Source organism: Oryza sativa, chromosome 8 (genome assembly GCF_034140825.1).
Source record: "Oryza sativa Japonica Group chromosome 8, ASM3414082v1".
In the NCBI taxonomy this organism is placed as follows: Eukaryota; Viridiplantae; Streptophyta; class Magnoliopsida; order Poales; family Poaceae; genus Oryza; species Oryza sativa.
Window position 1 is genome coordinate 3,590,570 of NC_089042.1, and position 24,837 is coordinate 3,615,406.

At 41.5% G+C, this 24,837-nt stretch overlaps 1 protein-coding gene across 1 annotated transcript; it reads right to left on the reverse strand.

The window, feature by feature from the left end:
- Positions 1 to 441: 441 nt before the first annotated feature.
- Positions 442 to 6,906, reverse strand: LOC4344719 (probable mixed-linked glucan synthase 6). Its single transcript, NM_001422445.1, has 3 exons — positions 6,278 to 6,906; positions 3,485 to 4,229; positions 442 to 2,953 (listed from the first exon to the last, which is right to left on the reverse strand). Exons 1-3 carry the CDS (start codon positions 6,595 to 6,597, stop codon positions 1,160 to 1,162), a joined length of 2,859 nt encoding a protein of 952 aa, NP_001409374.1. The 5' UTR covers positions 6,598 to 6,906; the 3' UTR covers positions 442 to 1,159.
- Positions 6,907 to 24,837: the final 17,931 nt, after the last annotated feature.

Here is a 24,837-nt window from a genome sequence, read left to right on the forward strand (position 1 = left end):
AAAAGGCATGTTATGGTTGTGACTTATAAGGCTTTAAGCGCTTCGGCTCAACGGCTGAGATACTTCCCAAGTTAAATAATATACTCCAGTGTTGTGGCTTTGCTGCTTGCTGCCGTAGAATGGTTGTGGCGCAACTGCAGCACTACCAACCTTTTTTTTCGTAATAGTTAATTAATTGCGCGCTAATAATATGTGTTGTTTTACATGTCACTAATATTAGCTCATCTCTCATTCGAACATAGCCTAAGCCATGTAGCAGCAACTGTAGAAATGAATAATAATCTTAAGAGTAATACTTTCATTACTGAAAATTGTCACTAATGAACTCGAGAACGCTTGCTCTGCTTGGAACAAAGGGGTTCTTCACTCACTAGGAAGCATCATGTATCCCTCACAACTTCTTTGATGATTTCAATGTCAACATAAAGCACCAATTTGATTCTCTCAAGTTACTTGTAAGTAAATTCAAATGAAGATTCCAACATTTATAATGTACAAACACAGAACAGGACATGTACAGCTCGTTCATTCACATCCACAGATTACCTACACAAGAAGATCCCAAGGACAAAAGAACAGTGATAGTATATATAGTGGACAAAAAAAAGGACACAATTGCACGAATAATGAAATTAAATTTATTGTTTCCATGTACTAAAAGAATACCACCACCACCTGGCCGGGCCCACTTCCAGCCTCTCTTTCTCTCACTCTCTGTGACTCTTGTCTTTTTGTCTCCGTATACATACATCTCCCAGCATGTACAGTACAATCATACACCACACCCCACCCCCCGGGCCCCACCTGTAAGCCCCCCTCTCTTCCTTGCAGTAATGTATAATACATAATTAATTACCACAGGTAATTAAAAAACTAAATCAAATAAACACCATCTTTTTTCTGGACAAAACTAAAAAGAAAGAAAAGGAGAGAGAGGAGGGGGCAAAAAGAGGAAAAAAAAAGGTTAAAAGAAAAGAAGAAAAAAAACTTTCAAATTTTGGCGGGTCGCTCGATCAAATGCATGCACAGTGTTCAGTAGTATGTGTTGTTGCAGCAGCGTGTAGTAGAACGTACTCATCTCGTGTTTGTTGTTGTTGGTGTTGTTGGTGTCGTCTTGTTCTTGTTTGTGTTTTCTTCTTCGTCTCCGGCGACGGCGTCCTCATGGCCAGGCGTAGGTGAAGTCGTACTTCTTGGTGCCATGGGCGCTGTGGTGGCCGTGGGATGGTGAGGCGGCGCCGTGGCGGCCGGGGCCATGGATGTGGGGGATGTTGATGTAGAGCACGGCGGTGATGACGAAGGTGAAGGCCCACCAGACGAGCACCACCACCGGCGTCTTGCCGTGCTTCCCGAGGATGCCCTTGGCGAAGGGGTAGAGGTGGAAGAGGACCCAGAAGTTGAAGAACACGCCGCCGGCGACCTTGAGCCAGTGCGTCCACTCGCCGTCGAGCACCTTGGCGAAGGCGACGGCGGAGCCGATGATGTTGACGAGGATGATGATGATGGGGGTGATCATGAGCCACGTCCACCGCACCACGTACAGGTCGGCGTAGGGGTCCTTCTTCTCGTCGCCGGCGGGGAGCTTGGAGGTGAGCTTGAACGAGATGTCCCGCCGGAACACCACCTTGGTGACCACCTGCAGCACGGCGGCGAGGTAGGCGGAGCAGCTGGCCGTCATCCAGAACTGCCCGTTCCTGAACCACTCGAACACGGTGACCCCCGCCCACTTCACCTCCAGCACGGCGAGGATGAGCAGCGTCCCGAGCACGATGGCGAGGTAGACGTAGAACATGGTGGTCGGCCTCTGCACGATGAAGTGCCCCGTCACGAACGACAGCGCCGGCACGGTGGTGTAGAAGATGAGGAACAGCGCCGTGAACGGGTAGGTGGTGATGTTGATGTACGCCACGCGCTGCAGCGGGTGCAGGAACGTGCTCCCGAACAGCGGGTTGTTCCTCGAGAAGAAGATCTCCAGCGAACCCGTCGACCACCGGAGCACCTGGAACAGCCTCTCCGTCAGGTTGATCGGCGCCGTCCCGATGAACGCGTGCGGGTAGATGGAGCAGTAGCGCGACCTCCACCCCTTGATGTGCATCCGGTAGCCGGTCACCACGTCCTCCGTCACCGTGCCGTACACCCACCCGATGTCGCTCCCCCACCCGGTCTTCTTCTCGTACGCCGCCGCCGTCACCATCACGGCCTCCGCGATCGCCGCCTCGTCGGCCGCCACCGCCGCCTCCGCCGCGTACGGCGACGGGTGCGACGCGCGCGGGATGGTGTCGGCGAACGCGTCCGACTTGCCGTACGCCTTCTTGGGCATCGGCAGGAACCCGTGCTTCCCCTTCGCCACCGTCGCCGCCGGCGGCGGCGCCACCGGCTTGGCACCAGGCTTGGTCATCTCGAACCCAGGCTTCTGGTACCTGTTCTTGGCGAACATCCCACCGAGCCTCGGGAAGCACGGTCCGCCGACGTTGATCCTCGGCGGCTCGAACCCGTACAGCGTGATGCGGCGGAAGAGACACCCGGTGCCGACGTAGATAGGCCCCTGCAGCCCGTCGAGGGCACGGAGCGTGCCGTCGAAGAAGATACGGTTGTGGTTAGCATAGAGGTCGGTGGGGTCGACGCCCTCGAAGCGCTGCGGGAACTGGACGAACGCGACGGTGTCGCTGTCGCGGCCGAGCATGAAGCAGATGCCGGCGCGGAGCGCCTGGGAGTTGTTGATGTAGTGGTCGCAGTCGAGGTTGAGGATGAAGGGGGAGTTGGAGAGCACGGCGGAGGCGCGGGTCAGCGCGTTCATGGCGCCGGCCTTCTTCTGGTGGTTGCACCCGGGGCGCTTCTCACGTGCGACGTACACCAGCATCGGCAGCCGCACGTCCACGCCGCTGAAGTCCAGCGGGTTGTCGGCGCTCGCCGGCGGCCCCAGCTGCCGTGCGTGGCTCGGGTGGTTCAGCAACACCTGCACATTTTTACCATCATTTACCATATCAGTAAAAAAAAGTCATCTAGTACTAATTACTACTCCTATATTTACCACTACTAGGAGTAATAAATAATTAATTAGTAATCACTGCAATTAAACTTGATGGTTAATTATATTGTGGTAATTAATTAATTAACTTGTACTTGTAGCAGTAATTAAGAAATGGTGGTTAGTTAATGGTGAGAGGAGGTGAGATTAATTAGGGGGGTGTGGATTAATGGTGATGTGGTGGTGCTGTCTGGGTGGAAAGGACCACCCCAACCACTAGCTTGTTCAGACACAAGTGAGTCATTATCCTGCATGCTGCTACGACTACTAATGTGCAATTAGTGCGTGGTGGTTGCGCTCTTGACTATCACCACGTCAATTCCATCAAAATCCCACACATATCTCCCAATCCAAAATAATATTCGCCCTGACAAGTCATCACTAACTAACCAAATAATCACATAAACAAAAGATTTGTACTATAAGAGTAATAATTAATTAACTTTTAATTATACTGACCAGGACGATGCCGGCGTGGTCGCCCTTGCGGTGGTTCTCCGACTGCTCGATCCAGGTGCCCTCCCACTGCGACCCGTCGGCCATCCAGGTGGCGCGGGGCTCGCCGTCCTTGACGCCGGCGGCGGCGTTGTAGGAGTCGGACCTCTGCTTGATGTCGTGCTCGAGGCCGTTGATCCTGGCCTTGAAGTCGTCGTACTCCTTGCGGACGCGGCGGCGGTCGTTGACGAACTCCTCCTGCGCCCTCCCCATGTAGGGGTGGGACTTGAGCTCGAAGTAGCTCTCAGGCCCGCGCGGCTCGATGGCGTGCTTCCGGCAGAAGGGCACCCACAGCGTCGCGAACTTGGCCGCCTCCGCCATGGCCTCGTAGGTGAGGAGCATCCCAGAGTCGTCGGAGAGGTAGCAGGTGTTGCGGTCGACGGGGTAGTCGGCGGCGAGGATGGAGAGGATGGAGTTCGCCGTCGACAGGATGGGCTCCTTGATCGGGTCGGCGGTGGTGACGAAGATGTCCAGCCCCGGGAGGGAGGAGGTCCCGTCGGCGTGGTCGAAGCGGCGGCGGAGGACGGCGAGGTCGGGGACGCGGTTGATCGGGTTCAGCTTGGGGAGCTGGTCGAGCAGCCACGAGAACCCGAACCAGAACTCGCCGGCGATCGACGTCACCCACAGCCACATCGCGTCCGGGTTCTTGTGCTCGATACGCCATATCACGAACAGTGTGAACGCGATCAGCCTCACAAAGATCAGCACCCTGCAGCATCCAATTACCATCCAGTTATTACATTAACCACATCACTTGCTGTTAATTAGCAAGTAGTAATTAATTAGTAGTTAATTATATTTTGCTTGTGCCTGGTTGGACAGGTAATGTGTGGCTAATGAAGACGAGTAATAATGATTGGGGGGTAGTGCATGCACGGGCACGATGGAGGAGGCGCAATAATTGGGGGAACATGGACCATGTTAGGCACAGCTCGATTACTGCATGGGAGAGGAGGAGAAAATTGTTGCCACTTTTATATTTATATTCAAGTTCAAACTAGCGCTATTATATTTATTTTACCATTTGAAAATTCTTAATTATGGATGTCAAAAAAGAAAAAAGAAAAATAAAATTAAAGGTAGGGGGGAGGAGCCAATCATGTGACGGGGAGGGGGGAGACAGCTGGCAGTCAAATGACGCGTGAGCTGGCGCGGCGCTCACGGCCTCGCTGCGCAGCGGGGGCACCGACATGCGGCTGTCAGTGGGCCCCACCTACCACCCCCTAGGCCTTGAAAGCGCCAGCCAGCCACCGTGGGGCCCACGCTAGTGGTGGTGCTCCCCTAGATTCGTTGCTCTCTGTTTTTTTTTTCTTCTTTTTTTGCCACTTTCTCTATCTGTCTATCAATGGGAGAAAAAGATTGTTCTAGTTGTATTGGTTCCAAAAAGAAGAAAGGATTTGGAACCTTCTCCTCCTAAACTAGTGCAAGTGTTTCTCATGAGTGCTAACAATAATTCACTAGAGTAAAAAATTTTCCATCTTTCTGTAACTAGTTTTGTATATCAAGATGTGTACTTTTGTCGACCTTAATATACTGTGATTATTATCTAAGTGCACCGCAACTGTGATTTCGTAGTACTAAAATGTACCCCTCCCATTTTATTCATTGCTTTCTTAGTGCAAGCCTGACCCCCTCTCCCCCCTAGCTACACACATAATCCATCCTGCACTAAGCTTTATTTTTTTCTCTCTCTCACTTTATGATATGCTAGTCCTTTTCTCTTTACCACTACACAAAAAAACACAGCAAAATTTCCCAATCATTCCCTTAGCTAAAAATAAATCCACACAAAGAGCACTGCAGTGCAGGAACACCACCATCATCTAGAACAACCTAAACTCACCACTCTTTTCGAGTCTTTTCACCTAAAAAAAGCAGCTCCCTTTTTATTCTCTCTCTCTATATACAGTGCAAAAAAGATTACCTTCTTTATTGCTACCGTTTTTTCTGCCCCAACCTAAAACTGCAGCAGTGAGGCTTTGAATGATGTTTTGCTAGCTTTGGATTCACATGCAAGCCATGCATGCTGCCTGCCCTCTACACGGCAAAAATCCAATAAATTTCACCTCGGATTCCCATTTCCAGCCAAATTTCGCAACAAATCTACACCCATCCAACCCCCACAGTAAATCCACCACCCTCAAACTAGTAAAAAAACCTACGTACTACTCCTAGTAAATTTTTTACTGCATCAATTATTCCTTTTGAGGAGAGTGGGCCCACGTGCCAGCCATGCACGAGGCTGGCCAGCGAATAACGATTAACTCCCCACCGCGTGGGCCCCACCGTACAGTGGCTCAGGGTGGCAAAAAAAAAAAGGTGGCCGCGCCGCACCGAGCCCGACAAGGCCCATCCACGGGACGCGCTAATTTTGGTCCGGCTCGAGCCATGCGCTACGTGGCGCTCCCCCATTGGCCGGGGCTCTAACGTGCACTTGTCTCCTCGGATTTAAACCGGATTTGATTAATCCTTGGAGTTGGTGGTAATTACTACGCCTCGCCCACAGTAATTAATTAGCTGGTTCACACTCTTGCAACTCTTCCTACTAAAGCTGGTAATTAAACTTAGCTTGCTGTGTTCTACTACTACTTGTACTAATCAAGTTCATTAACACCGACTAAATTGGTTAATTGTAGAGGAGACGGTTAATTAGTTTTTGGATTTTTTTTTCTTTTTTTGGGGGGAAGAAACGGTTAATTAATTAGTTGGAGGTGGAAGCTAGAGTGCAGCAATGGAGGAGGGAGTGAGAGAGCTGACCGGTAGGGGTGGAGGAGGACGCCCTTGATCTTCTCGGTACGGAAGACGGGGCGGTCGTCGAGGGCGCCCTGGACGTCGCCGGCGGCGGGGGCGTCGTCGCTGTCGCTGAGGTCGACGGCGACCCAGCTCTCGTCGTTGACGGCGCCGATCTGCCCCGCCGCCACGATGTCCATGTCCGCCGACGACGCCGCCGACGCCACCGCCGCCGCCCCCGCGCACGCGCACACCGGGAACCCGCACACGCACGCCGGCGCCGCCGCGTTCCCGTTCACCCCCTCATTGTTCCTCCTCCCTCCGCCGCCGGCCACCGCTGGCGCCATTGCTAATGCCTTTGCCTCTCCCCTCAAGGCAAAGGCAAGCTCCCTCTCCGAACACCAAGAACACAACAATGGCAAAACAAGCTTAGCTAGCTAGCTACACCTCGACGCCGACGAGCTCCACACAAGAGGAGGAGGAGGAGGTGAGAGAGGCGAGCAGCAATGGAGGTGGTGGAGAAGAAGAGGAGGAGGAGAAGAGGGGTGTGAGAAATGGGTCGTAAAGTACGTGGGGGATATATAGAAATTAAGGGCAAACAAGTGTCGGTAGGGGGCTCTCAAAGGGAGAGAGACCCAAATGGTTTTTTTTGGAGGTAAGGCTGTAGGGGAGGGGGAGGTCCTGGATTTATATGTGCTAATCAGGTGTCAAACACAAAGTGATTAGCATTAATTGCGTGTTTAATTTTTGTAAAAAAGAAAAGAAGATTTGTATGTGTGTGTGTGTGTGTGTGTTATGGATATGAGCTGTGTTGTGTGCTTTGTGAATGTGTACATGTAGGTGGCATACAAGCAAGCAAACAATGCTTGTTTGCATATGAGCATGAGAGGCCCATATGGGGGCACCCCACCAACCAGGTTGCTTCCACTCATATTCCTCCTCTTGCCATGTGATATGGCACAAAACTTAGCTAGCTAGCCAACAATATAATTTGGTTTTTGTTCTTTTTTTTGTATTAGTTCCCTTTTTCATCTTTTGTTTTCCCTCTTTGCTCTTGTACTAGTTTAGGAGCATCCCACAAGATATGATGATTTCTTTCTCTGATTTGATCACTACTAATCTAATGTAAACTATGTTTAATCAGGGAAGAGGAAGAGGAGGGGAATAATAGAATAAAGTTGGGGGGAGTGATGATTAGTTTGTTTTGTTATGCACACTTAGTTCTTGTTTTTTTTAACACTGGGAGCATGCAAGGAACAGCCACTTTTGCCAAGGATTGCTAGCTAAGGGCCTTGCTCCTTTCGATTGGAAGATTCTTTTCTTTTTCCCCAGGGCTAAATGCATCTGCTAGCTGACCCGTGATGACAATGCAATCCCATGTATTTCCATTGTAGTGTTGCAATGCATGAGCTGGTTCTTGCCTGGGGGTACTAGTTACAAACCCCTTTCTGTGACCACATTGCAATGCCTTGCTTTGCAGCGCTTGCTGCATGTGTGATGTGTTTCTTCTTCTTCAATGGCTGCAATGCAGTTATGACAGCCAATGCAGATGCAGTTTTCTTCTGAACTGTGCACGTTGGATTGGGCTTGAGATGCTGCAGTGGTGGTACTGCCAGTACCACCACCAGCTTGTAAAAATGGCAGTTGCAAGGAGTTGCCCACAATTCTAGTATTTGTTTGTTTATTTATTTGTTTAATGTTTTTTTCTCTCTTTGCTTTAATTGCAGGCTTGATCTCCATGCCTGGCTGCCTGCCTTGCCTGATCAAGTGCTGGATGGCTTTATACTATGTTCTTGCCTTGTGTGGATTGAAAAGCAGAGGGGAGGCAGGGGGCACTGTATTGGAGTAATTTCATTCACAGAAGAGGTGGACAGAATCAATTTTCCACACATCACATTCTTTTGTTCTCTTGCAAGCAAATGATTCACGAGAAGGGCCCTGAATTTTCTTCTTGGTCCCCCCACTCGTCAGGATTTCCCGTTACGTCCCCATGCTAATTAATACGTACCTCTATTGTACAGTTTGCTCCTTCTCTATTCAATAAAATTGGCAGCTCACCGATTCGTTTTAAAAAAAACGAGTTCAATTCATGGAAGACTGGTTCTCAACAAACATGATATGATGCTGTAAATTTCGTTAGGAGTTAACAGAATTGCACGGACCATAAAACACATGCATGGGTCGTTCGAAACTACATATTGCAACCAACCCGAAAGGGATTGAAACGGTACTTGTTCGCGAGAAGAGGTAAAACCGGGGGGCCGCAGCGGGGGAATGTCTTTTCGCCCCCCCTTCAAATTATTTTCTTCTTTTTGGGCACATATGCTTAAAACAAGAGGAGGAAAGCAGCATGCATGTAGTATCGTGGTGATGGTGGTGGCTGAACTAACGGGGAGGGGGGGGGGGGGGGTTTAAGCCCTGAGGCCTACAGCTTTTGTGTATGTTTGTGTTCATGCCGGTCCACTTGGCTGTGGCCAGTTGTTAGGACAGGGACACATATGGCACCGAGAGTAACACATGCTAACCCTTCCCTGTACTATACATGATACCTCACCATATATTAGCATCGTTTTGGCAGAGTACATTCATGTCACAATCTTGGCTAGTAAGTTTGTGGTAAGAAATTAAAGCTCATAAATTGATTATTGATTTTTTTGATAATTGATGAGAGTTTATTTTTTGTAGTGATTACTGATTAAGAAGCTTGCAGAAATGTGAGCAAGGTTGATCCAACCAGAAATGCCAGCACGTTAATTAATTAACCCCGGGATATTAAATGGGGGGTACTTAGGTACGTACGGTACGGTGTAGTGGCAAATTGCAATTTTAAGGACTTGAACACTGTACTCACGTACTGATCGATCCATCCCTGATGAGTAGTGAGGGGAAAAATGTAATGTGATAGTAATGTCGATGCGTGCTTGGATTTTTGCACTATACTTGCACATCTTGGCTAATTAAATTGATTTTAACCCAGACGCTCACTCACTGGCTGATGAACTGGCTCCCAAATTAAAAGCCAGGACAATGCCGTCCGGGAATCATCAAATTTAGCTAGGTAATAGCTTGAGGAACTTGATGATCGATGCTGGTTGCTGGATCCCTTGTTATTACTTCCTCTTCAAAGTCAAGCTGGACTGAACTTAAATTGTGTGTGGTTTTACAATCCCGGGTACGATAGTTTGGACGCACGGGACCGACCGGCTGATTTAGCCAGAACTCACAACATATCCTTCATACTTACGGTGGTGTTCTTTTTTTTTAACCGATATAGATTTTACTTCGATTTCTATTAGCACGTTTTTTAACTGGTAAACAATGTATTCCATATGTTCAGTTTAAAAAAGTATTCCACATAGAAGTTACTTTAATTTTATAATAATTAAAGCTTAATGGATTATACGTTAGTAACTTTCTTGTTTTACGTGATATAACTTAATCTTCGATAGTACAAACGAACACCATCTAAACCCGATGAGAAAAACGTACGAGTTACACCTATTCGTTCACGTTCTAGTATAGTACAGTACAGTATGAGGCGGTTGGTGGCGCGGACGCGTCGGTGGGGAGAGAGGACTAGAGGAGGAAGAAACGAGAAATGATGGCTATATAGCGTGCGGGATTTGGGGGCAACTTTTCGGCGATTTTGCGGCCTTTATCAAATTGCCGATCGTATGCGTTTTTGCGGCGCGCTCTCCTGCGTACGCACCCACAACACCAACGCCGTCCACGCTTCGCTTCGCTTGGGTTTTGGGCGCTGCGAGAGGCAGCAGCTGGCGTTGGCTTTGGCCTCCCCGACATAAAGCGGAATTCGCCGCGTTCACAGCGCAGCCAGCCACATGCTATGTAGCCGGCTGGCTCTCTCGTCGCGACGCATTGCTGGATGATGATTGTTACTCGGCTTTGCCCAATAGTCAATATCGCTCGCTAGATTTTCTTACACGTACATGGCAAGCAGAGGTACCAGTACTAGCAGAAAATAGTCCAGTTCTCTGCCAGTTAAGACACGCACATGGCATGGCAACGCCGTCCTGAGCCTCTAAACTAATTTAACCTTCCTGGGATTAATTAAACTAAGAAGAGGCATTAATTAATGCGTCATGGAGACCGACAGGAGGGGGGAGGCGAGATGTGTGCAGGAAAAGCAAGGCATCATCGCCATGGGAGGAGGAGGGCTAATCATATGCACACATCCCATGTCATCATCGTCACCGGCCAGGCCAGGCCACGACGACGATTCGCTCGCGTACTCGCGTGCATCCACACATGGGGGGTTGCCGCGTCCGGCTCCCGTTTGCAACCATTCGGCGGCGGTGTGGAGGAGAAGGAGAATCAAATGATGGGGGTCAAACACCATTTGCACCAAAACAACTGTAGCTCCCATGTTTCCTCCCCCCCGAATCGACGGGCTCATCAGCGCTCAGCGCAGCAGCTTGGCTTCATTCTGTTCTACCTGCGTCGAATGTCAAAATTGTCAATGTAGGTGTAGTAGTAGCTGCCCCAAAGAATGAATGTCTAGCTTAGCTAAACTCGTGTTTTTGCCTTGTTGGTCAGGATGGTTGCAGTTAAAATACTGCTGCTGCTTGTACTGAGTACGTAAGTAAGTAGTATAATCAACATGCATTCTTGTCAAAATGGCCTGTGCAAGAAAACGGAAGGATGGATGACCTTGTTGCATGTAGTAGCACTACAAGATGCACAATTTGCTCATCTATCTATTATATATTATTAAAGGAATAGAAAAAGGAGCCTCCACGTTCGCTCTCATGACCTAGAAATTCCCACATTAATCGGAGAAAAAGAAAAAATAAAGTCCATATAGAAATACAATTTAGAAATAGCTGAAATTCGGAATTAAAAAATAAAAAATATTAGAAGAGGAGACTAGAGTCCATATAGAAATACAATTTAGAATTTAGAAATAGTTGAAATTCGGAATTAAAAAATAAGGAATATTAGAAGAGAAGACTAGAGTCCATATAGAAATACAATTAGAAAATAACTAAAATTCGGAATTAAAAATAAGGAAAAATAGAAGTAGAGTGTAGTGTCCATATAGAAATACAATTAGGAAATAACTGAAATTCGGAATTAAAAATAAGGAATATTAGAAGTAGAGTAGAGTGTCCATATAAAAATACAATTAAGGAACTAATAGAAATTCGGAATTAAAAATAAGAATTAAAAATAATAAAATTTAAAACTAACTACAATTTGGAATAACCATAATAAAATTAAAAATAGAGTTTAAAGTCCGTATAAAGACAATCTACAAATAACTAAAATTCGAAATTAAGAAAAACATGGGAAGAAGAGTTTAAAGTCAATATAGGAATACAATTTAGAAGTAACTGAAATTAAAAATTAAAAATTAAATAATATTAAAAGATGAGTTTAGAGTCCACATAGAAATACAATTAGAAATAATAAAAATTCAGAAATAAAAATAAATAATATTAGAAGAAGATCATAGAGTCTGTATAGAAATACAATTTACAGAAAATTCGGAATTAAAAAAAGAAATATTAAAATATGAGTCTAGAGTCCATATAGGAATATATATAATTTACAAATAACTAAAATTTGATATTAAAAATAATTAATAATTAATACGTATATAAAATACAATATGAATATTACACATTAGTAGTTTTGTAAAGTTATTGCAAAATTTAAAATTATGTTGTCATTTTAATATATTTGAATAATATCATGAGAAAACATATATGCTATTATATGAGAGAAAATATAATGATGCTAGCCGCGCAATTTGCACGGGCCACTATGCTAGTTATATTATTAAAGGAATAGAAAAAAGAGCCTCCACGTTCGCTCTCATGGCTTAGAAATTCTCACATTAATCGGAGAAAAAGAAAAGACAGAGTCCATATAGAAATACAATTTATAAATAGCTGAAATTAGGAATTAAAAAATAACAAATATTATAAGAGGAGACTAGAGTCCATATAGAAATACAATTTAGAAATAGCAAAATTCGGAATTAAAAATAAGGAATATTAGAAGAGGAGACTAGAGTCCATATATAAATACAATTAGAAAATAACTGAAATTCGGAATAAAAATAAGGAATATTAAAAGTAGAGTATAGAGTCCATATAGAAATACAATTAGGAAATAATAGAAATTCGGAATTAAAAATAAGGAATATTAGAAGTAGAGTATAGAGTCCATATAGAAATACAATTAAAAAAATAGAAATTCGTAATTAAAAAATAAGGAATATTAGAAGTAGAGTATAGAGTCAATTTAAAACTAACTAAAATTCAAAATAAAAAGAAGCCTCCACGTGCACTCTCATGACCTAGAAATTCTCACATTAATCGAAAAAAAAAAGAAAAAGTAGAGTCAATATAGAAATACAATTTAGAAATAGCTGAAATTCGGAATTAAAAAATAAGGAATATTAGAAAAGGAGACTAAAGTCCATATAGAAATATAATTTATAAATAGTTGAAATTCGGAATTAAAAAATAAGGAATATTAGAAAAGGAGACTAGAGTCCATATAGAAATATAATTTATAAATAGTTGAAATTCGAAATTAAAAAAATAAGGAATATTAGAAGAGGAGACTAGAGTCCATATAGAAATACAATTAGGAAATAACTTAAATTCGGAATTAAAAATAAGGAATATTAGAAGTAGAGTATAGAGTTTATATAGAAATACAATTAGGAAATAATAGAAATTCGGAATTAAAAATAAGGAATATTAGAAGTAGAGTATAGAGCCCATATAGAAATACAATTAAGAAAAAAAAATAGAAATTCGGAATTAAAAAATAAGGAATATTAGAAGTAGAGTATAGAGTCCATATAGGAATTTAAAACTAACTAAAATTCGGAATAAATATAATAAAATAAAAAGTAGTGTTTAGAGTCCGTATAAAAATACAAATTATAAATAACTAAAATTCGAAATTAAGAAAAACATGGGAAGAAGAGTTTAAAGTCAATATAGGAATATAATTTAGAATTAACTGAAATTTGAAATTAAAAATTAAATAATATTGAAAGATGAGTTTAGAGTCCACATAGAAATACAATTTAGAAATAATAAAATTTGGAATTAAAAAATAAGAAATATTAGAAGAGGAGACTAGAGTCCATATAGGAATATATATAATTTACAAATAACTAAAATTTGATATTAAAAATAATTAATAAGTAACACGTATATAAAATACAATATGAATATTACACATTAGTAGTTTCATAAAATTATTGCAAAATTTAAAATTATGTCGTCATTGTAATATATTTTAATAATATAATGAGAAAACATATATGCTATTATATGAAATAAAATATAATGATGCTAGTCGCACAATCTGCGCGGACCACCATGCTTGTTTTATTTATGAGAGGAATTAATTCATCCCAGCACATCCCACTGTATGATCTACAACTATCCTACCGTGAGTTGCGACCTATGTTACACAAGTATTTCCATACTCCTTATACTACTACAAAATACCTAATAGGTACCGGCTTATAGGTGTTGGTTTTTTTTTTTTGAAAAACTGACACCAATTACCATAAAAACCAGCATCTCTTTTAAAGGACCTATACTTATATTACAGATACCGGATCTATATAAAAACCGGTACCTATAATATTGATATTGGTTTTTTTTAAAATCATTACCTATAACAAATTAATTATAGGTGTCCGTTTTTCAAAAACCGACACCCCGAGACGAGCCGAAGAGCGCCCATACTCCACTCCTAATCCTTATCCATCCAACCTCCTCTCTCTCTCTCCTTACTCCACTCCTCCTCCTCCTCCTCCATTCTTCTCCCCTCCTCCTCTAGATCCACCTCCTTGCTGCGAGGTGGTGGCTGGCGTCGCCTCCTTTTCCGCCACGCTCTCCTCCGGCCACTTCCCTCCGGCGGAGGTGGAGGTGGTTGCGGCATTGCCTCCTCCTCCTCAACCCTCCCCCTCCGGCCTCCTCTCTCTCGGCAAAGGCAGAGGACCACGACGGCCGCCTCTGGCCACCCAGATCTGATGGAGATGACGAAAAGGACTACGGCGGCCACCCGCGGCAGTCTAGATCCGGTGGTGGTGGTGGTGGTGGAGAAGGTGGCGGCGGCGGTGGCCAGGATTTTTTTTTATTCGTTGAAAACTATAGTAACCGGTTGTGAGGTAAGAACCGGCACCTATAATTTTTATAGGTGCCAGTTCTAAAACCAGTTCCTATGTGTTTGGGTATTGGTGCCGTCAAATTGGTTATGGCTGGGAAACCGGCACCAATGATCGGTTCCCAATAAGGGCCTCTATAGTAATGTTAATTGGTCATAGCCTAATTAGTACTTCCTCCGTTTCAGGTTATAAGACTTTCTAGTATTGCCCACATTTATATAGATGTTAATGAATCTAGGCACACATATATGTCTAGATTCATTAACATATAAATGAATGTGGGCAATGCTAGAAAGTCTTATAACCTGAAACAGAGGTAGTATTAGTTAAGAGTTATAAATATTGATTTATCTAAATACTTGTACGCCTTATATTTTGAACGGAGGAGTAGGTAATCAATAACCTTGATTGTAGGCTTTTCATGTATTTCAAATATATAATGATGTAGATTGAAAGTATAGACCAAGTATACGAGAAGTATTGGGAATTAACTATTTCTTTAAAAACCATGAGAATTATAGATAAAGTATCTGATTCGCATTTGTATCTAATATACACGACACACCAGTTCTTACATTACAAGTATCCGAGTTTACTAGATCGCAACTTGATACTTCCCATTCAATTGTTTCTCTTTGCCCAACATGATAGCAAATTTTATCTCCTTCCATCTCCACACACACACACACAAAGCGTGACGCATATTGCTAGTCACCTAGCTGGGATATCTAATTCACTCAAATAACATCCTATTGCTTTCCCTCTTCCATCTTACTACTCTCTTTGGTTATAAAATTTTGATATTTACAACAAGATTTAGTCAAACTTTCAAAATTTTGGTACCAATGCAAAGTGAGCGTAGCTTAACTGGTTAGATTTCTTATGGTGGAACCAGCCCACCCAGGTTTAAATCCTAGATTTGACACGGGTGCTCGCATTTATGGCTAATTATTCTTTCAGTGGTAGGCGACGTACCCATTGACAGTGAGACGCCCGTGGTGACTTCGTCAATCTCAAGATATGATGTACGCGCGTTGTGAGCGACGCCCGTGGTGACTTCGTCAATCTCAAGATATGCCGATCCAGTCTTTCCATAGGGATGAATGTACGCGCGTTGTGAGCGCCTGTGTTTGTACTGTGTTTCTTAAAAAAAACTTTGGCACCAATAATTTCTCAAATGCTTAATTTACAAAGAAAAAAAAGGATTGCATAGATTTGCCTTTGAAAAGTACTGCTATAATATCACAAACTTATTACTCTAATATAATTGATGGTTAAAGTTTTAGAAATCTGAACAAATCTTGTCTAAACGTCAAGTATTTATGACTAGAGGAACTACACCGTTATACCACATAAACCTCAGCTTCCTATCTACAGGGATGAATGTACGCGAAAAAAAGGATTGCATAGATTTGCCTTTGAAAAGTACTGCTATAATATCACAAACTTATTACTCTAATATAATTGATGGTTAAAGTTTTAGAAATCTGAACAAATCTTGTCTAAACATCAAGTATTTATGACTAGAGGAACTACACCGTTATACCACATAAACCTCAGCTTCCTATCTACAGGGATGAATGTACGCGCGTTGTGAGCGCCTGTGTTTGTACTGTGTTTCTTAAAAAAAACTTTGGCACCAATTAATTCTCAAATGCTTAATTTACAAAGAAAAAAAAGGATTGCATAGATTTGCCTTTGAAAAGTACTGCTATAATATCACAAACTTACTACTCTAATATAATTGATGGTTAAAGTTTTAGAAATCTGAACAAATCTTGTCTAAACGTCAAGTATTTATGACTAGATGAACTACACCGTTATACCACATAAACCTCAGCTTCCTATCTACGTTGTGCCATGTGGTAGTCATATGGCTGAAAGTGTTAGCAACCGATTCTTCCATTGACGACCTTTGCCTTTGAAAAGTACTGCTATAATATCACAAACTTATTACTCTAATATAATTGATGGTTAAAGTTTTAGAAATCTGAACAAATCTCGTCTAAACATCAAGTATTTATGACTAGAGGAACTACACCGTTATACCACATAAACCTCACCTTCCTATCTACGTTGTGCCATGCGGTAGTCATATGGCTGAAAGTGTTAGCAACCGATTCTTCCATTGACGACCTTTTTAAAGACTTCCATTACTCCTTGAAAAAGGTTATCTAATCCATATGTATAACATCTGTATGGATTTTCATCCTTACATAATTATTTAAAAGTAATTGAATGCTACTCTTGAAAGCTTGTGAATATACATGTGAGAGGGGAGTGATTTTTTTTCCATTTTAGACCAATTTAAAAACTTATTTTACAAATAGACCTCCTAAAACTTATTCAGAGAATGGACCATTTTCGCGTTACCAACGTTATTGGCACCGTGCTTCAACATGGCGGCACCCAATGACATTGACATCATCCACTATCCTCGCAATAGAAACTAAGTCATTTATGTGAAGGGGGTTGACGCCAATGATATTGGCATTGAGAACCTATATGTAATAAAAAGAACCTATTTGTACTAAAAATATATTTACAAATAGACCCTCAATGCCAATGACACTGTGCTAATTAAGGAGCTCTTTGTAAATATTTTTATTACAAATAGATCATTTTTTTAAAAAAAATTACATGTAGGTCTTTAGCACTATTCCCTTTTATATAAGTGACTTAGCTTCTGTGGGAAGGGTAGAGGATGACACCAATAATATTGATACCCTCATGTTGGACCACGGTGCCAATGATGTTGGCACCGCGAAATATTCATTCTTAGAATAAGTTTTTTCAAGGAAATATTTATAAAATAAGTTTTTAAAAAGATAAAAAGTGAAAAATCCAATGAGAGGGGATGAGGACCTGGAAATAGACACAAGTGTAAACTGTAGGCCCAGAGAAAGTGGATATGGTTTGAGGGATGATTGATTGGATAACGAGTTAACAACAACAATGCCAAAGAGAAGTAATGAGGGGATCGGAAGGAGATAAAATCTTGGTGATTCAAAATTAAGTTCAAAATGGTTAGAAGGGACTTTAAAGGATAAATTGGTCAATTTGTTAGTCTGCTACATGCCAATCACACTTTTAGTTCAAAATTTTACGGACACATAATCAACGGATAAATCTTTTTAATTAATACAGGATTTTAGTATCGATATAGATTTGAAAAGTTAATTTGATCCACATATGCATCCATTTGCACACCCACTGCACGCACTAAAAAAATCTATAAGAGTAGTCGAAAAAGACTACGAAACTTATCTCTATTTTAAGGACAATCGAACTACTCAATCTGCTTAGAAGATATTTTTTTCTTGACTAACAGTCGAACGGCTTATATCATCGCCGACAGAAAAACGAAAAGAAAATGGACTACACAGATGCATGGAGAGTTGCACACAATCAGCCTATCTAATTAGCTCCCCAACAACACCGATTAATATATAAGAAAGAAAACTAAAGCAAACTAGCAAGGCTTAGCACGAATCTCGAGATTTGATTTGGATTGACAAGAAACGATCGAAAGCGAACTCAGCTCGCTAATCAAACCAGTGTTAATTTGAGTGGAATTGGAAGGAGAAATGGAGCCATCAAGGGGGGAATAAATTATGAGTTTGCCTTTCAAGCTTTTCGTTGATTATATTCCATGGCGTTTTTGCATCTTAACCATGCATGTACATGTGGCCAAAATAGACACTGTTTCTGCAATTTGGCTGATTTGTTTTTATTTTCTTTTAATTTTTCGCCGACGCCACGTGTGTACCATGTACGGTACACTAAGCCTCGCCGTGCCAGCATGTTTAGCGTGTACAATGACACCAAGTAATAATATATAAATTTTGTATCGGTCGTGTAACGCGTCAAAATCATAGGGAATTCGTGTGTGCAAGCACACAATACCAACAAATATCAGCTGGCTTCAAACTAACATTATGAGACAAAAGATTCGGAATTTTAACTGGTCGTTAATTAATTATGTTTGTATACATCAAGCTATTACGATCAATCCCTATTGTTATATATATCTTTTTACAAGCGAAACAATCACCCATCGTCGTCGTCTGGATCGACCGTAATCAAACTATGTTGATTTTATTTTCTTCTTTGCTTAACATGGTAATTTATAATCTGTAGATCTTCGAAGGGAACACCAATGATTTAGCTCTTTCTGTTCATCCAATTTTTTTGACACCATATATGGTGTCATTGTTGCCACTCCAAAAGGAGAGCATTAACCTGTCCTGTTTGTCCTCATGTACAACATTTATAATGTGTCTATAAGACGTACAAGACCTGATGCCAAACAACCAAGAAACCACCCAATCCCATCCGGTGTACTATATATAAGAATTAATCAGGGCACATCTCATTAAATGTGAGCTCAAAAAGGGGTTTACATAACAAAAAAAAAAGGGGTCAACCCAAGGGTGATTACATAAGCATGATGATTGAGAAGCAACAGGCTAAAAGAAGCCAAAAAAAAAGAAAGAGAAAATTAAAAAAGAAAACATGCTCCAAAATGGCTTTGGGAGGAGATGCCACCACCGACAGTTTGGGTGGACCTTATTCCAAGCCAAAAGAAGAAATATAAAAATATTTTTGTAAAAGAAAAGGGAGAAGGGGAAAAAAAAAGAAGGATAGCCTTGCACTTGGAGGATGATGCTTTCAGTCAATCATTGGACATGTAGATGGATGGAAAAAGGCAGAAATAACTACCAAGTACACCCCGTCGCAATTAGCCATTGTTGCTGCTGATTTATTGACCCATTAATATAGTTTTGACTAGTGCTTTCCAACTAAATAAGTTAGCCGCTAATTAATTAACCCAGATCAATTCGGTAACTAATCACATCAAGTCACTATGAATATGTATGTACTGTATGTATGCAGAGGTTCACATACTACAGAAGCTTAATTCTTTAACCACATAAATAATATTATTGTGTACTACACAAGCTTATTTCTTCAACCACATAAATAATGTTACTGTCTATGCATGCAGTAGTATCACTTACTACTACAGAAGGTTAATTTGTTTTCCCCTGACATTAACTTCATATATTTTCTGTAATGCAAATTAGCTGTAGTGTTCTGGTGACATTTGGCTTTTCTTTTATGGTTTCACCTTGGTCTTTAAAAATGAAAAACATACAATAAAGTATTCCACCTTATAAACTATAACTGAATTTTTCTTGCAGTTGAAAACGATTTTTCTAACAAAGAGAAAAACAGAGGTGCTATACATGATAGTATGATACAGAATATATTATTTTGTTTTCCTTTGTTGTACTTGTTGATCAAAATCGAGAGGTCAATATATCAGGTGCTCTTTCTCAGTCAACTAGCTAGACATATATACATGCACGTTTAATCATATATAGTAGTAGTTGATTTCAACTCCTTTTCATTGCAAAAACAACGTGGTGTGCATTGTGCAACCAACATACTGGAGAGGAGAAAGACAATGCAACTCAACCATAAATGTGCTAGTATTATTTTTTAATGTGCTAGTATATAACAATTCTTAAACAGCACTCTTCTTGGGGGACAGCACGTAAAGGTGTTCATTCTACTTTGGTACAAGATATATGCCACACATTATATCCCTACCGAATATATATGGCTAGCTCATCAGATTGTTACATCTTAGTCTTACTTTACAAGTCTTGTACTTATCATTGACAGCCTTTAATTAGCTTATTGGATTGAATATACTTACATTGATCTCAAATTAAAGTAGTAAGTACTAGTAACTTTGAGATTGGAACCAAGCTAGTCTTTAAAGTTTGCCCTTCTTTTACTTTACTTGAGCAAGCATGCATGCATTGCATTGGCTGGCAGGAGACATTCCTTTGATGAACTAATTATACATGAGTGTACTAGCTGCATTTTGTTCTAACTTGGCTGACATATCCTTTAATGTAGAAATAGATCTCTTTAATGTTTGGCCTTTAATCTGCAGGGAGAAAAACTTTAAAGCTGTAGCTAGCTAGCTAGCTGAATGAGAAAAAGAATAGGAGTAGTATATGGATGATATATATGAATGCTTTGTTGAGAAGCTTTAATTTGTTGATCATCAATTACACAACCAACTAAAGGTAGTGAGCGGCGCCTGCAGGATCGAGTGGTACTAGCAGTACAAATTCAATTGTACCCATTCCTTGATGATTCATGTGTGCAAGATTGGACTACCAGCAGATCGACTAGCCATAAACTCACAAGCGTTAAATACTTTGGCTAGGTAGCTGAATGCAATGCAATGCAGCAATAGTGCAATTAATCCATGGATAAGTGCACGCATAAATTAAATTAAAACAGCCACATAATGTATAACTAATACTTTATCAGTTTTTTAATATATAACACTGTTAACTTTTAAAGTGATATTTCACTATTCTTTATTTTAAAATAAGACGGATATATACTGTATAAGACGAATGATTGAACGTTAGGCATAAAACCAATGACATTGCATATAAAAAAAAGGAGGTGGTATATCTACTTAATCCTGACATCTCTAAAAAGGATGATAAATCTAGATAAATGTATCTCAAGATTTATCCTTAAAAGTTGATTTTTTTTAAGGATGGATGATATAGTGATCATAACACAGGCAAGGCATGCAGTTTCCGTGCGCTTAAAGCCACAAGTAAGGAGATGACGTCCTTGGTGAGATCGAGTAATTAAGTAGCGTACGACGACTATGTTAATTATGCGTCAATCGATGGAGTTTGCCTCGTCGGTCACCCTGCATAAGTACAGTACCAGTGTCTATAATTCGACGAAACTGTTAATCAATTATTACCTCAGTACCAGAAGTGATTTTTTTTATATATTATGTCCAGATTTAAATCTAGAAAGCTATTTTTTAAAAAAGAGAAACTAATTAATTAATTACTGTGTGTATCAGTGGAAAGTAAATAAAAGAGCTGTGAAGTGGAGTTTGGAGTGGGTTGGGTTTGGTGTTGCAGGGAGGCTGCTTGCTAGCAGCTAGGGCAGTGTAGTGTGGAGCAGGGTTTCCCTTACCGCCGGTAACCGTGTGGTTATTGGGCTTACCGCAGGGTACAGTAATATAAATACCACGGTAATCTCCTTAAATTTAAGTAAATTTAAAAAATAATTTAAATTTTTGATAAATTTTGCACAGTTACCGCGTGGTAACCCTGTCCCGATGGTTTGGGAAACCTTGGTACTGTGGAGTAGTAGCAGAACGGTAGATGAATTTGGCAGTGGCAGATGGAGACCGGGCGGGGGTGCGTGGGTTGGTGGTGGTTGGTTGGTTGCGATTGTGGTGGTGGCCCTCCGCCCGATCCGTCGTCGCGTCGCACCGCAGCAGCAGCGAGTGGACTCGCAGAGCCACCGCCCTACGCCTACGCCGCGTTGCGCTGCTGCGTGGCCACCGGCGGCGAGCGCGATACGGCAGACGTCGCGTGCACGGCAGCTAGCGTGTACGCGCGCGCGACACGGCGCCCGGCGCACGCATCCGGCACGTGAACGGGCCAAGCCCCCAACCACAACAACATCCAAGGGAAGGAAGGAAGGGATGGAATTGAGTGGCCAGGCAGGGCAGGAAGCAAGCAAGCAGAGCATCTAGCCAGCCGCATGCAACTGCAAGAGCAGAGTGAATCAGCGTGTAGTGTGTGTGCCGGGAACGTCGTGTCATGTTCGTGTCGTGTCGCCTCGACCGCCTGTGTATCATCATCGGTTGCTGTTTCCGCGCGCGGCGGGGGCCGGGGTAATATGTGCACGGCTAGTGCGACGCCAACGCTACGCGCGCCGGCGGAAATGCGTGCGCAACCGTACGTGTGTAGCTGATGATGCATGCTGATGCGTGCATTCCGGCAAATCAATATGCGGTTTCTGCGTCCAGGCAGCTACCGTTTCTGCATCTGTACCGCCTGCCACGCACGCACGGCACCCCACACGCGACGTTTCTATGTTACGGTGATACTTGGGATTTACTATTACACAAATTGCCATTTTCTACATGGTTTATTTGCTAGTCGAGAAGTTGAGGATTTATACCATCACATTATATCTTATTTTTCGTTTATTTTTATCTTATCTTCTTTTAACAAACTAATGGATGTGTGTGTATTATGACGTCAGAAGTTAGAGATGTAATCCGTTTCCATTATCTATAAAAGTATTGCCCTTTTTCACCCATAAAACTTTAATTAGTTTACCTGCTTAATAACACTGGATTTACTTTAAAGATTCGTGATAGCTAAACATTTGCATGAATATTTTTGCCTTTCTCTTAGCGAACCAGCATCAAACAATGATAATTTCATTGAATATATTAGGAGGAAAAATTACTATACAAGAAGAAGAAAACTATAAAATAAAATAGTTATGAACACTACTTTAGCCCCTGCAGCTCAATCAGGGTTTTAGAGTTTTAGAGTTAGCCTGTGTTTAGATCCAGGGGTGTAAAGTTTTGGCGTGTCACATCGGATATATGTACACATATTTGAAGTATTAAACGTAGACTAATAACAAAACAAATTATAAAATCCGCCTGTAAACTGCGAGACGGATTTATGAAGCCTAATTAATCTATCATTAGCAAATGTTTACTGCACCACCACATTATCAGATCATAAAAGATTCGTCTCGCAATTTGTGTAATTAGTTATTTTTTTATATTTAATACTCCATGCATGTGTCCAAACATTTGATGTGACAGGGTGAAAAATTTTGCCAGGGAATCTAAACAAGGCCTTAAGGGTGAAAGTTGGTGGGTGATGTGGGTTTTTGATGATGACTAGTAAAAATGGGGGAAAAAGAAGTGATATGGAAGAATGATTGATATAGATGAGTTTTGTTAATGCTAGGAAGAAAAAAAATGTAAATGCGATGTAGTGGGAACTAGAGAGGGAAAAATAATTATCCTTTGAAAGAGTACATCGTTTAGGTTAGAGTTAGCATCCAAGATATGTACGCAATCGGTTACAAATAAAATATGAAGTTGTAATAGGTGCTAGCTAGTACAATATAGAAGTAGAGTCAGACACTTATATTAAGTTCTGTCTTAAATAGAGACACACATAATTAGTTTCCCATGATATAGGAATCGGCCAAATATCATTAACAAATATTATGTCTTGGAGTTATCATCGTGCATATTTGGTTTCACTAATACTGGTTTTACAATAGTTTGAAATCTATAAGACAAATGAGACTTTTTTTACAATGTATATTACACTAAATGTTAGGTATGTAGAACATTTCTGTTATTACTCAAATAAAATCAGAATTCGATCTCATTCATTTGTACACACAATTTACTAAGAGATCTCCCTAAATACTCTACTACTTTGTCCTAAAATATAGATATTTCTAGCTCTAAATCCAGACACATTTTAGGATGGGGGTAGCTAGCTAGTACTAGTACCTCTGAACTGTCATTGTGTAGAATGAAAGGATAAACGGCTCACAGTTTAAGGAACGCAAGCCGGTTTGATCGATCGGTCGATCGAGGTGCTGTCTCTTTGTCAACCCAATTGCTCAAGTGTCGACCAGCTGCTTGAAAAGCCGGTAACTAACTAACTATATATATACTCCCTCATTGGGCCGGCATGCGCAGGTCAATTTGTTCATGTTGCATTGTCAGTTTTCTCGATCGGTACCTTCAACATGAATCGATCGATCGAGGCGACCTGTATCGATCAGCCAATAATACTGTTTGTACAATCTATACGTTCCATTCAGCTCAGCGTGTGATAACGTCTCTCTAGCTTCAGTGACGGGATTGTTCGAAGCGAACTGCATAACTAACCGTTAATCAGATCAGACACACACATATATAACTGCATTGTTCGTTACCAAGTAGTACTTGCAGCAAGCTTAATTACTTATGATTATTAGCCACACGTTTCCATCAGTGATCGATATATCTTGTGGATCTTACCGTACATCCATTGGTTTTCAACTAACCCTGGATATACAACAAACATTTTTTTAAATTTTGTTGTTGCCCTTTTGACAAGCTAGCTAGCTAAGCCAGGCCATAAATACAATGGAAAATTGAATTAAATTTGCATGTGTGGATGCATACACTCTCCAACTAGCTAGATCGTAGGGTGAGTTTGAGGACAGGGGGATTGAAAAGATTGAGAAGATACGCAAAGCGAGGTGAGCCATTAGCACATGATTAATTGAGTATTAACTATTTTAAATTTTAAAAATAGATTAATATGATTTTTTAAAGCAACTTTCTTATAGAAAATTTTTACAAAAAATACACCATTTAGTAGTTTGGGAAGCGTGCGCGCGAAATATGATGTCCTTATCTCACCCAATCCCCCAGAACTCATCACAACGAACGCAGCCTAACTATAGAACTCGTTGATTGGTTAACAAGTGAAATTGACTAGCTAGTGCCATTATATATATTCGATCATCATCACTCTGATCT